Raw genomic sequence first — 14191 nt, 5'->3', positions numbered from 1 at the left:
GCTCTTTTCAGTGGTGCCCACTGGTTGGACTGGATAACCTTGCAAGTATTTTCCAGCTCAAACAATTCTCTGACTCTCTGAAGCTAAGTATTATCATTATTCAAGGCTCTTTATAGCTTTGAAGGAACTATAGATGAAAACTAGATTACTGTTTAATGTTCTATAGGCAAACTTACTTTCTTGTCAAAAATTGACTTCCTTTCTCATTTTGTATTGACCACATTTTTTTTTCCTTGCTATGCTTTCATTCTAATACCACAGAATCACAGGATGCCAGGTTGGAAGAGACCCCAAGGATCATCTGGGTCCAACCTTTCAATACTCACAGCTTTTCCAAAATTGTGAAGACAGAGATAACAGAGGCAAGGATTTTAGATGCCTCCAGAGTGATAAACAGAAAAATGATTGTGTTTAATCTACATTAAGTATTTCTCTCCAGCTGACAGGGTTATTAATAATTAACCTTGCATGTCAGCTCCTGTTCTCTGGACTGCTGATTTTGTGAATTCATGTTCACATTGCAAGGATTAAAAGCATAGTTTAGCAGATTACAGGGCATTATCAGAGTGGGCAATTACTTTGGTCTGATTCAATTATAATTCTTAGTCCTGTTACAAGCACACAAAATATCAGCTCAAGAAGTACAGGGCTGGAAACTTTTCCAGGTGCACCCAATACTTTTAAACACAAAAATAAATGATTGCAAGTTGGAGTGAGGATGAAGTTGGGTGGGTGAAGATACCTCTGTTCCATCCCAGTAAATGTATGCTCATGTAACCCCACAGGGTCACAGAATGGTGGGGGTTGGGAGGGGTGTCTGGAGATCATCTAGTCCATCCCACCTCCTAAAGCAGATTCACCCAGAGCAGGTTGCACAGCAATGTGTTCAGGTAGGTTTGGAAAGTCTCCAGAGAAGGAGACTCCACAACCTCTTTGGACAACCTGTTCCAGTGCTCTGTCACCCTCAAAGGAAAGTTTTCCACATATGTAAGAGAAACTTTGGTGTCTTTTGCCTCTTGTCCTATGCCTGGGCACCACCAAAAAGAGCCCAGCCTCATCCTCTTGACCCCCATCTTGTAGATATTAATCAGCATTGATAAGATCCCCTCTCAGTTTTCTCTAGGCTAAAGAGCCCAGGTCTCTCAGCCTATCCTCATAAGAGAGAAGCTCCAGTCCCCTCAGCATCTTCATGGTCCTCCATTGAACTCTATCCAGCAGTTCCCTGCCTCTCTTGAACTGGGGAGCCCAGAACTGGACACAATACTCACCAGGGCAGAGGAGAGCTGGAGAAGAACCTCTGTACCTCCTGGAGTGGGTCTAGAGGAGGGCCACCAACATGATCAGAAGATTGGAGCACCACTCCTGTGAAGACCAAAACCACCCTGGGCAGCCTGGTCCAACAGGTGCTCCAACACCTCAAAGTAAAGAAGATTTTCCTTCTGTTCATATGGAACTTCCTGTGTTCCAGTTTGTGCCCTTTGTCCCTTGACCTGTCACAGGGCACCACTGAAAAGAGCCCAGCCCCCTCTTCATGACCTCCACCATTCAGATATTGATCAGCATTGATAAGATTCCCTCTCAGTCTGCTCTTCTCCAGGCTAAAGGGCTCCAGGTCTCTCAGCCTCTCCTCATCACAAAATCACAGAATGGTCTAGGTTGGAAAGGACCTCAAAGATCATCCAGTTCCAACCCCCCTGCCATGGGCAGGGACACCTCCCACTGGACCAGGTTGCTCAGAACGTTAGGTGTCAGAAGGGACCTCTAGAGATCATTGAGTCCAACCCCCATGCTCCAGTCCCCTGCTCATCCCTTTTTTGTCTCACTCCTAGGCAGCTGTGGGCACAGCACTCATACAAAGATTCAAGCCCACAAGAAATGTGGTCTCATCAATGTGTGCACCTAGCACACAATAACCACAAACCACAGAGGAAACAAAATCTGCCACTTGGCTGACTGCTGCTGTGTGTTTGGGATTTCATTCAGAGGAGATATTGCTGACCCATGAAATGCCCTGACAAACACATCCCTATCACTAACTCTCTAAGCTCTGTGTGAGGATAATCCTCCAGCTGCATGAGTAAACCTCTTATGCCACTGCATGATAGCAGAAGCTCTGAAAATTCCAGGCAAGGATCCCCAGGGTCTCAGTGGCAAGAGAGAAGCTTGCAGAAGCGATTGGTTATGGAGCCTGCAGCCTTGCCAGCCCCACCACACTGAATTTGGAGGTGTGGTATTTTCTTCACATCTCTGAACCTCACAGAAGGATTAACAGCAGAGGAATTAGATCAGCCTTATGTAACCTCAATCCATATCACTATAGAGGGAGGTAGAAATCTGTACCCTAGCACACCCCATGAGAGTAGTGGAACAGGTCGGGAGGTAGGTGGTTGGGCATCCCTCATCCCTGGAGATACTCAAGGTGAGGCTCTACAGGGCTCTGGGCAACCTGATATAGATGAGGATGTCCCTGTTGACTGCAGAGGGGATTAGACTGGGTAAGCTTTGGAGGTCCCTTCCAGTCCAGACCATTCTATGACTCTATGATTCTATGATTCAATGAACAGTTGTCCTTTGCCTTCAACTCTCAGCCTCAGCAAATGCCCACAGTTCCCTTTCCTTCACACATCTGTTTCCACAGCAACCTGCAAGCTACCTGCCCAGCAATGACTTCTCCAGTCTCCCAAATCTTTCTGGTGTAAAGGAAAATCCCCACTGACAGAAACAACATCAGTGTTTCCAAGCAGAAATAAATCTACACTTGACATCACTTACAGCTACATTCAGAATGTCAACCAGAAAGGGCCAAGGCACAGGTCTGAGCAGCATCCCTTCCTTCACTGTCCCTTCACCATCCATGGTAAATGGTTAGCACGTTTTTGTCTTTTTGTCTCAGGCAAACTCAGGCCTAAGAACAGTTTGGGGAACACAGGAGAACACAAGGGAACAGGGGAACACAGAGTCTTCTCCCCATAGCAAACTTGATTGCACCCAGCCTGCTTTTAGACATAAGGGAGTGTTAAGGGAGTTCAGCAGTATGAATCCCACATCATTCCAGTAGACCAAGGGGGCTGAGGACAATCCGTGGCCGTTTTCTGTACTATGTAGGACAGGCAGTTGGTTTTTCTTCATACCTTGCCTCACTGTTTGCATTAGAATCAGAATCACAGAACACATCAGGTTGGAAGGGACCCTCAAAGATCATCTTACCCAACTCCCTTGCAGTGACCAAAGACAGCTCCAACTAGATCAGCCTGCTCAGGGCCACAGCAAGTTTGACCTTGAATGTCTCCAGGGATGGGGCCTCAATCACATCCGTGGGCAACCTGTTCCAGTATTTCACTACCTTCCCTGTGCAGAACTTCCCCCTCATGTCCAGCCTAAATCACCTCTGCTCCAGTTCCAAACCACTGCCCCTTGTCCTATCACCACAAGCCCTTGTAAACAATCCCCTCACTACAAGCCCTTGTAGACAATCCCTCCATAGGTTTCTTGTAGGTCTCTTTCAGGTATTGAAGATATTAGAAATAGGTCCTACCCACAACCCACTCCTGTTCTGAATACTCAGTCCAAAACTCAAAACCTTGCACCATCCAGCCAAGCCTTGTAATATACAACATGAGCTTCAAGAGGCTGAAACAGCTGAAAAAAAGAAAGCAAACAAGTGATCTCCTGCCAGCTAGTGTGAATCTAAGCTCTTCAGCATCAGTGGTGGGAGCTGATTGTTGCAGTAGAACAGGACATGGGTTCCAGCTTTTGGCCACAAACCACTCTCATGACCTCTGTACATACTCAGCACATTTAAAACAGGGCACAGAAAGAATCTAAACAAAGCTTTAAAACTTAATTTATCACCAAAGCCAGAAAGAGTCACAGGATGTGCTTCTGTATTCCTTATGAGATGGATGCACATCCCACCTAGTAGAGAGGAGGGCAAAAGAACTCCTGAAAGTATTCAGGCAGGCTGTCTACATGGAGTGAATCTGACCTCTCCAGAGACCGATTCAGCTCATCTAGCTGAAAAAAATATTTATCTAAAGGATGAGATTAATTGTTTTTTTTAATATCACTTTCTCTCCACATAATATAAGAGGAACCTTCCTGAGTGAAATGAGCTAAAGTTAGTATCACCCTCACCAAAACACACAGGACTGACTCTGTGCACTCACAGGGTCATAATCCTGTGTGGAATAGGAAAATTATGGAAACAAAAAGCATCATGCTGTAAGCAGGCAAAAGATCTTTACAATGAGGATGGTGGAACAGGGAGGTCCTGGATGCCCCCTCCCTTGAGATTTTCCAGGCCAGGTTGGATAAGGCCTTGAGCAACCTGGGCTGGTGGAAGGTGCCCCTGTCCATGGCAGAGCGATTGGAACTGGATGATGTTCAGTGTTCTTTCCAACCCAAACCACTGTGTGAATCTGTATTTAACTTAAAAATTAGCACTTGTGCTGAGCAATATTTTCATCTCATGGTTAGCTTCAGCAACCACAGCTTGAGATGCTGCAATATTGCACCAGCTCAGTTAGAAATTGATTCAATACTTACAGGTGGTCCCCGGGGTCCTGTTGGACCTGCTTCTCCCTCTGGCCCCCGCTCCCCCTGCATGGTGGGTAGGAAGAAGGCAACAAATTTAAGAAGTGAGGGAGGGGGTTTTGCACAACTCAAAACTTTTCCTTTTTTCAGTAGATCTTTGGAATAAGATCAGTGATCTCACCTGTTTACCAGAATTTCCCATCAAACCTGGCACCCCAGGAGGACCTCTGTTACCCTGTGGAGCAAAGGAGGAAAGATATTAGGGAAGCCAAGAGTCTACTCTTCCTTTTGAAAAATAAAGAAGTAAGGCAGTCAAGAAGGTCTAAATAAACTAACAAATAAGTAAACAAATACACTTAAAAAGTAACAAATATAATATAGTATCATTATTACGAAATTTTTAAAAGTGAAAATATAATATAATTATTAGAGTAAAAATAATTAATAGTAAGATGAAGGAAGGGAGGAGAAAGAGAAGGAAGGAAGAAGAAAGAAAGAAGGAAGGAAGGGGAAAGAAAGAAGGAAGGAAGGGGAAAGAAAGAAGGAAGGAAGGGGAAAGAAAGAAGGAAGGAAGGGGAAAGAAAGAAGGAAGGAAGGGGAAAGAAAGAAGGAAGGAAAGGGAAAGAAAGAAGGAAGGAAGGAAGGGGAAAGAAAGAAGGAAGGGGAAAGAAAGAAGGCAGGAAGGAGAAAGAACAAAAGAAGGCAGGCAGGCAGGAGAAAATAAAAGAAAGAAGAAAAAAGAAGGAAGGAAGGAGAAAGAAGGAAGGAAGAAGGGAAGGGAAGGGAAGGGAAGGGAAGGGAAGGGAAGGGAAGGGAAGGGAAGGGAAGGGAAGGGAAGGGAAGGGAAGGGAAGGGAAGGGAAGGGAAGGGAAGGGAAGGGAAGGGAAGGGAAGGGAAGGGAAGGGAAGGGAAGGGAAGGGAAGGGAAGGGAAGGGAAGGGAAGGGAAGGGAAGGGAAGGGAAGGGAAGGGAAGGGAAGGGAAGGGAAGGGAAGGGAAGGGAAGGGAAGGGAAGGGAAGGGAAGGGAAGGGAAGGGAAGGGAAGGGAAGGGAAGGGAAGGGAGGAAGGAAGGAAGGAAGGAAGGAAGGAAGGAAGGAAGGAAGGAAGGAAGGAAGGAAGGAAGGAAGGAAGGAAGGAAGGAAGGAGAAAATAAAAGAAGGAAGGAGAAAGAAAGAAGGAAGGAAGGAGAAAATGAAAGAAGGAAGGAGAAAGAAAGAATGAAAAAAGGAAGGAAGGAGAAAGAAAGAAAGAAGGAAAGAAGGAAGGAAGGAGAAAGAAGAATCCTGTATTCATTTTTTAACTTCCACCTTCATTTTGGTGCTCATTTAACTTTCACATAATTCCTCCTAATTTTCCCAAGTGTCACATTTTAATTATTTTGTGCTTTGCTTACTGACAAATTGCAGACAGACTTGGTTGTTGCTCTCAAGTCTCAGAAGATTAATATCACTCCATGTCATTTCAGAAGAAATTCACACCTTTCTCTAGTTTTCTTTCTCAGTTCCATAAAACTAAACTAAACTAAAGCACAGGACCAAAGCAGATAAAGGAATCAATTTAATTCCTTCAGCCAAAGGCTTGACTCCTACCACAGCAGAAAGTTAATGCAATTTGTCTGAAGGCTTTAGAACTTGATAAGCACAAATAAAGTATTACAAGACAGTCAATGCTCAAGGTGCTTTACCTTTGGGCCAGGAATGCCTTTGACACCAGGAGAGCCTGGTAAACCCTGGAAGAAATAATATTGACAGCCTTTATTTGTTGTTAAGGGGATTGGAAACAGTGTTAAGAAACATCTACCTCATGTTAAAGCATTTCCAGTCCCTTTACTTGATATTGAGGCACTTGGATCCAATAATTCTTTCTATTTACAAAGGAACAGATAAGGAGTATCATCCCTACTTCAAAAAACAGCAGAAAGAGCAGGGGAAAGTGAGGAGCTGGGGCATTTTCTGCCTTAGACTTGGAAAGAGATTCTCAGTCCCAGTATTCTGAGAGTGGAGGTAAGGAGATGAACGGACACTTTTTGTATGCACTTCATCCCCTCCTCATTGCTGTGCCACAGCTCACAGCAAGCAGGCTTCTACCACATGTCCTTCCAAGCTTGAAGACCTCACTTAGTATGACAGATTTACTTTGCAGTTCTGTTTTATTCCAGCTCCCTCACTGCATCCTCACAGCACAACGTTCCAAAGGAGTTTCAGTTCAGCTTTTGACAAGTGGCAGAGTTTTCAGGCTCCCTCAGTGAATGTGCAAGGATTGCCTTTGAAGAGTCCTCAAAGCACTCATGATACCCTGTAACCTCACCACAGGGAATGCACAAGAAAACTCACCCTTCCTGCCTAAAGAACCATGAGTGTGATGCATTCCAGATGGTCTGAGCCAGCAGAACATCAAAGAGAGATGATTGCTCATCTAAGGTATGTCAGGCTAGGAGCTTGGCTCTTCCAGCTCACCCTGGGTATTGGTCCTAGTCAATACCATGAGACCAGCACTAGTTGTGGGTCACACCGTAATACCCACAGGGTCTCAGGTAGGTGAAACCCTCAAAGAACTGCATACTGGCTACAAACATTTGGTAAGACTGAATTCCTCACTGCAGCACCATGTGGCCCTGGGCAGCCTGATCTAGCTGCAGGTGTCCCTGTTAACTGCATGGGAGATGACCTTTGAGGGTCCCTTCCAACCTGATGCAATCTGTGAAGAGCTTTAGGCTTTTATGCAAAAGATGTGGATACACAGAGCAGAATTTCCCTTTGCCTCACACATTCTCTTCCTGGGTCTTTTGCTTAGGTTTTCATTTAAGTTACTCCAAAGTCAGCATATGTAGCCTTTCTGTGGTGTGAACAGAGCCTAACCTTCCAAGGTAAAATATCAGGTACTTACTGGCAGTCCCTGAAGTCCTGCATCACCTGGAGCTCCAGGTTGTCCTGGTTCACCCTGAAAAACATTTTCAGTTGTAAATTGTGCAAATCAACTAAAAGGGGAATTTTTACTTCTGGAACACAGAGTAATGTGAGGTCTATAGGATGGGAAAGTTCATTCAATTGCCCTAATAATGTGCAAAAAAGCCAGGGGCAGCAGCACAATAAAGAGCTAGAAAGGAGTGAACAATCTAGGGCACTCCCAAAGCTCAGATATGTGCCAGCTGTGCCTTACTTTTGCTCCAGGCATTCCAGGGATCCCTTCTCGGCCATCCACTCCTGGTAAGCCCTTGAAAGGACCAAAAGAAAAAGAAAGAACAAAGAATATTAATGCATTATTGGAGAGGGATTTCACTCAAGCATTCTGATATACAAATTAGCCTGATGCGAAGCAAAAGAAAAAAAGGAAATATTACATACAGACTCTCCTTTAGGCCCAGGCAGACCATTTATTCCTCTTGGACCTTGAGGGCCCTAAGAAGAGGAAGAAGAATTGAAAACAATTAAAATAAAGACACTGAAATGACAGACGCAAAGAATGGCAACACAGATTCAATCAGATATGTATCACTTGCACTGTCTGCAAGTAAACAGAGCTTGAAATGTTGTCTGTGCTCACCCTTTCTCCCTTAGGACCTGCCTCTCCCAGTGGACCTCTCTGTCCTTGATCCCCCTAAAGGAAGCAAAAATAAAATGTATCTTTTATTTCAGTAATACAACCAAAATAAACTTACTTGGTTTTGCTAGCCAAAACATCCAGGGAATCAACCCCAGCACAATTCACACCTGGGTAAAGCAGGCACCTTAAACTCATAGTATCTGAGGCATGGTCACCAGTGGTGCTCCCCAGGGATGAGGACTGGGGCCAGGGCTCTTTAATATCTTTATCAATGGTCTGGACCAGGGGATTGAGGGCACCCTCAATAAGTTTGAGGATGACACTGAACTGGGTGGGAGTCTTGATCTGCTTGAAGGCAGGGAGGCTCTGCAAAGGGACCTGGACAGACTGGATTGATGGCCCATGGCCAACAGTGTGAGATTCAAAAAGGCCAAGGGCCAGGTCCTACACTTTGGTCACAACAACCCCATGAACTCTCCAGGCTTGGGGAAGAGTGGCTGGAAGCTGCCCAGCAGAGAAAGACTTGGAGATGCTGGTTGAGAGCCAGCTGAACATGAGCCAGCAGTGTGCTCAGGTGGCCAAGAAGGCCAACAGCATCCTGGCTGGGATCAGCAATAGTGGCCAGCAGGAGTAGGGAAGTGGTTGTCCCCCTGGACTCGGCACTGGTGAGGCCACATCTTGAGTACTGGGTTCAGTGAGCTTTGGGGCCCTCATTACAAGAAAGACATTGAGGGGCTGGAGAGGGTCCAGAGAAGAGCAACCAAGCTGGTGGTGAGTCTGGAGAACAGGGCTGGGGAGGAGCAGCTGAGGGACCTGGGGGTATTTAGTGTGGAGAAGAGAAGGCTGAGGGGAGGAGATCTTCTCACTCTCTACAATGATCTGAAAGGAGGTTGTAGGGAGGTGAGTGTTGGTTTCTGCTCCCAAGTGTCAGGACAAGAGGAAATGGCCTAAGGTGGCACCAGGGGACATTTAGGTTGGACATTAGCAGAAAATTCTTCACTGCAAGACTTTTCAAAGCCTGGCACAGGCTGCCTCAGGGAGGTGATTGAATCCCTATCCCTAGAGGTGTTTCAAAGAGGCAGAGATGTGGTGCTGAGGGACATGGTTTAGCCCCAGCCTTGGTAGAATTAGAGAATGGTTGGACTTGATGCTCTTAAAGGTCTTTTCCAACCAAAAAAAAAATAAAATCTATGATTCTGTATTTAAAAATACAGTTTCTTTATTTTGCATCTGGCAGCTACCTGCCCTGCACAGGTTTTGTTCTAATGAACCTTCCAGTTTAAAAGCTGAAAATTTCCAAGCAATCCTAATGCACAATAACACTTAGAGTAAAGAGGTAGCAATAACATAACAAGGGGCCAAAATGTGTTCATCTACCGCATAATTCTTTGGGGACACTAAGAGATTCTAGACTTGACATCACTGTCATATCAGGTTGCCCAGGAAGGTCATGGATGTCCCCTCCCTGGAGGATCTTGAAGGCCAAGATGAATGAAGCCTTGAGGAACCTAGAAGGTGCCCATGGCAGGGGGGTTGGAATGAGATGACCTTCAAGGCCCCTTCCAACCCAAACCACTCTATGAATTCTATGAATCACTTTTTCACCTGTGGGGAATCAATGGGACTGGATACAGCAGAGGCTTTTCTGATTTACAACCTGGGAAGTATTTGGCTAACACACACTCTACTTACAGGTGCACCAGGAAGACCATGGGGACCAGGCTCTCCATCAAGCCCACGAGCTCCCTATGAAACAAGACATTAAAATGAAGTGCTGGAACACTACCAACTTCCACTCCCCTCTGGTTTGCTCAGAGCTGCAAATTCTCTGCTGCTGAGGTGGGGTTTATAGCTCTATTTTCCAAACACACCAGGGAGTTTTGGTAAACTTCTGAGTTCTTCAAATCTATTTTGGAATTTTGTGGGGTTATAAATGCCAACATTTTGCCACTGTGGGAAAATGTCATTCAAAAAAACTGACTTCCAGGTCATTCTCTAACAAAATTAAGTCCTATTAGACAGCAAGGAGGCAGAGCTTTTCACAGTGCTTCAGAAAATGTTTATGTCAGGAGCTCCTGGCTTAGAAAAAACTCTTTTGTCAGACAGATGTAGTAAAAAGATATTTCAAAAGGACAAAAGAGCACACACACACACAAAAAAAAAAAAAAAAAAAAAAAAAAAGGCAAGTATCTGAAGAATCAGAAGACACAAATGAGGCCAGAGAAGTGAAAACAGTAATAGCTTTGCAAACATGTCCAAGAGGTTAGGAAGGATCACTCCTGAGAAGGTTCCTAACCAGCACAAGTTTGATGTTTCTGAGCACACAGTAAGTTTTCCATTTTCATTTCTGGAGAAGGAAATATTAATGGCATGGTTGCTGCATTTTACTCCTTCCAGAAATTGTTGCCCTATAGATTTAGCAAGATCAGAAAAGAATAGGAACACAACAGCCCAGCTTTGAAATAATGCTTAGAAACACTTGGATGAACAGCAGGAAATAAACCCAGCAAAGTCAGAGCCCACAGCAACAGGAATCCCACTGGCAGCAATTTCAGACACGAAAGATGCAAGAGACAGAAAGAGTGGGAGGGGGAAGAACAAACTCTCCATAAAAATCCAGGTCAGAACTGGGAGAGTGGAAGCAAAAATCCTCAGGAAGATGCAATCACAGGAGGGACTACTTACTAAATTCTGGCTTTAAATAAAACCTGCTCTAATTTACAGCTGCTCTAACTTGCTATCTTGCCAGCTACATCCTTGCACACATGCCAAACTACCAGGAATCAGAGGGAAAGGTGTGAAGAGTCTGTGTACATTCATCAGAAGGACCAAGCTGCCTTTCTTCCTCACCAAAAATACAGTAGCTGTGAGAAGACAGCAGGCAGGAGGTAGAAAATGTGGGGAAGGGGAAAAAGAAATTTAAACAAGGAGGTACACTTTATCCAGCCCATTTGATGGGAAGAGAGGTTAATACTCACTTTGGTACCTTTAGGTCCCATCATACCAGTTATGCCTCTGATACCCAGGATGCCCTGAAAAATGAAAAGGACATAGAAATTATGCTGAAATCTTTTCATCAGAGCTGTCCTGGTTTTCAGACAGAAGGATCACAGCTCTGCAGGCTTTCTTCATGCCCATTTTCCTATTTGCTTAATAGAAAAGGAGAAATCCAGCTGCTTCTGTATTAGAATGTTTTCAAAGATAGGGTAATTTGATATTTTACTGGTTTAAGACTCTTGAAAAGAATATCCAAAACTAGCAGGTTGAATGATACCACCATCAATACACCTTAAGAACTTAAAAAAACCAAAACCCACAGATTTCTTCTCTTGATTACCACAGAGTTGAAGAATTCTCCCTGTGGAGCCTGTGTGAGAGGAACAGTAAAAGACCAGGTTTGCAGAAGTGCTAAGCTGTCTTAAGTGGAGTGTAGGACATATGCAGGTGAAAGGTACCATCAGATTTTATAGAACTCCAGAGGCAGACAAAATTGGGCAAGGTTTTTGCAGGCCAATGGGATCTTGGAGTGCATCAGGAAGAGTGTGTCCAGCAGATCCAAGGAGGTTCTCCTCCCCTTCTGCCCTAGTGAGGCAGAAATACTGCAATATCTAAAATACTGCATCCAGTTCTGGGCTCCCCAGTTCAAGAGGGACAGGGATCTGCTGGAGAGAGCCAAGGGAGAGCTACAAGGATGATATAGGGATTGGAGCACTGCCTGGTGAGGAGAGGCTGAGAGCCCTGGGGCTGGTTAGTCTGGAGAGGAGAAGACTGAGAGGGATCTGATCAATGTCTATCAATAGCTGAGGGCTGGGGGTCAGGAAGGAAGGGACAGGGACAGGCTCTGCTCACTTGTGCCCTGGAATAGGACAAGGGGCAATGGATGTGAACTACAGCACAGGAGGCTCCACCTCAGAATGAGGAGGAACTTTGCTGTAAGGATCACAGAGCCCTGGAGCAGGCTGCCCAGAGAGGTTGTGGAGTCTCCTTCTCTGGAGACTTTCCAGCCCTGTGTTCCTGTGTGACCTGTGCTGGATTCTATGGTACTGCTCTGGCAGGGGGGTTGGACTGGAAGATCTCCAGAGGTCCCTTCCAACCCCTAACATTTTGTGATCTTGTGCTAAGTGTTAAGCCTATGTGCCTGCCACACCTGAGAGGCTGGACTGGGCAGACATTCTAGTGCAGCAGGATACAACTATCATCACTTCCCTTCAAAATGCAGCCCTGTAGGAAAATTTGCTTCTATTATTCCTCTTCCTCAGAGAGTGAAATTACATAACATGTCTCCTACCTGCAGAGAAACCAAACCCCTAGCCATAACATGTTTGTCCTTAGCTGGTGGAACAGAGAAGTGAAACTGGTAATACATTTTAAAAAAATAGGGAAAGGAAAGTCAATCTCTAATTGTTTTTTTAATTCTACTGTGTTATTTCCCCGCAACTGAAGAGCTTCACCAAGCTGAGCTAAATTAATTGGTCCCCACAGGCCCTGCAGACAGCAGAAGCTGCATTTCAACACAAGTATTTTCTCTGCTCCATGGATTCTTTTTTCAGCATCACGCATAATAAAGATTACATTTTTTTCCTTTACTCAGTCTCTGTTCTCTCTTTATCTCACTCTAGTCCTAAGCTGGAGGTTGACATTGGTGTTATGTTCAGAGAGAATTCTCTAACTTAGGATTGGGATGTCAATGTGCTTCAAGGTAAAGGGCCTGTATGATATCACATCTGGACAAGAATGCCATTAAAGAAGTAATTTCACACCTGGGGGGAGGCGGAGGGAAGCATAAAACCCCATCTGAAAACAAACTCCAGAACTTCAATGTGTTAAACCTACTTCAATGATCCCCTTCATTCTGTTCCCTATTGCCTGTTCAACTGTGATAACCGTAAGAAAACATCAGGAAACAAGGTGAAGAGGGATGTGGCAGAGCAAATAAGTGGAGCAGGCCATGAAAAAAACATTCTAAAAATATAGGTGTGATTGAAGGATGCTCCAGTGGCATGCAGAAAGGCAAAGATCTTCTGAAAAAAAAATAAACCACAAAGAAAATCTGTCCTGCAATGGCTGCTGCTTTATCCTCAAGTCTGAGCTAAGCCTGAATTTCATACTTAAGGATGCTTTAAAGAAACACTAGCTTTGAAGTCACTACTCATCAAAATTATGGAAGGGAAGGGAGGAAAATAATTAAATAAAAATCAAAAACACCTCCACAAAAAATCCCCCAACAACAACCAAACAGAACACCAACTTAAGCAAAATACAAGGAAGGCTGGGGAGGGACGGTTTAGAAGGGCTTGTAGTGATAGGATGAGGGGCAATGGTTTGAAACTGGAGCAGGGGAGATTTAGGTTGGACATAACATACAGGGCAATTTAGGACATGAAATAAATCTTTCCACAGAACTGTTCAGTGAGAACTTTGTGTCACACTAGAATGCAGCTTTTTGGAGAGACTTAAATAATCCTACTTTCACTCCTAGACAGTATGGCAGAATAAAGAAAAAGGTGTGGAGAGGTTTTAATCATATCTGGTTTCATACAATAAGAAGAAAGCAATAGATGACATAATAGAGCAAATGGGAAACACTATTAAAAAGGAAATACTTTACTGGAGGCCCTTGAGCTCCCACTTCACCACTGGGTCCTTGGTCTCCTTCTTCACCCTGGGAAAGCAAGAGAGATACATCTGTAGCTAATCCATACCATGGATATTCCTCTGTCGTCATAAAAGGCACATTTACTATTTGCTGGTTTATGGAACACATCTCCTGCTTGAAGAAAATGTAAATGAAGTCCCACTGCTTCCTCAGAGCACAGGGAGATACTTGTTTATGTTCACATTCCCCTCAACCATTAGTCAAAAGGGCAACTGCAAAGCACCTCCAGTATAAAGAAGATGTAGTGATTGGATGGGGGGCAATGGTTCGAAATGAAAGAAGAGCAGATTTAGATTGGATGTTAGGAACAAGTTCTGCACCATGAGGGTGCTGGAACAGTGAAACAGGTTGCCCAGGGAGGTGGCTGGGGCTCCATACCCTGGAGCTATTCAAGGTGAGGCTCGACAGGGCTCTGGGCAACTTGATCTGATCGAGGATGTCCTTACTTACTGCAGGGGGG

The 14191-nt window shown here is 44.6% G+C and overlaps 1 protein-coding gene across 1 annotated transcript in view; it reads right to left on the bottom strand.

The window, feature by feature from the left end:
- Positions 1-14191, bottom strand: part of COL9A1 (collagen type IX alpha 1 chain) — a 67809-nt gene that overhangs the window by 21783 nt on the left and 31835 nt on the right. Inside the window, exons 19-28 of the mRNA XM_054397587.1 lie at positions 13684-13737; positions 11054-11107; positions 9768-9821; positions 8076-8129; positions 7877-7930; positions 7692-7745; positions 7419-7472; positions 6217-6261; positions 4715-4768; positions 4546-4599 (exon numbers count right to left, since the gene is read on the bottom strand). Coding sequence (XP_054253562.1) covers positions 4546-4599; positions 4715-4768; positions 6217-6261; positions 7419-7472; positions 7692-7745; positions 7877-7930; positions 8076-8129; positions 9768-9821; positions 11054-11107; positions 13684-13737 — 531 coding nt within the window. The remainder of the gene's footprint in view (positions 1-4545; positions 4600-4714; positions 4769-6216; positions 6262-7418; positions 7473-7691; positions 7746-7876; positions 7931-8075; positions 8130-9767; positions 9822-11053; positions 11108-13683; positions 13738-14191) is intronic.

This window comes from Indicator indicator, chromosome 2 (assembly GCF_027791375.1).
Source record: "Indicator indicator isolate 239-I01 chromosome 2, UM_Iind_1.1, whole genome shotgun sequence".
Taxonomy (NCBI): Eukaryota; Metazoa; Chordata; class Aves; order Piciformes; family Indicatoridae; genus Indicator; species Indicator indicator.
Note: the sequence above shows the minus strand (reverse complement) of the source record. Positions and strands in the feature narration are given on the sequence as shown.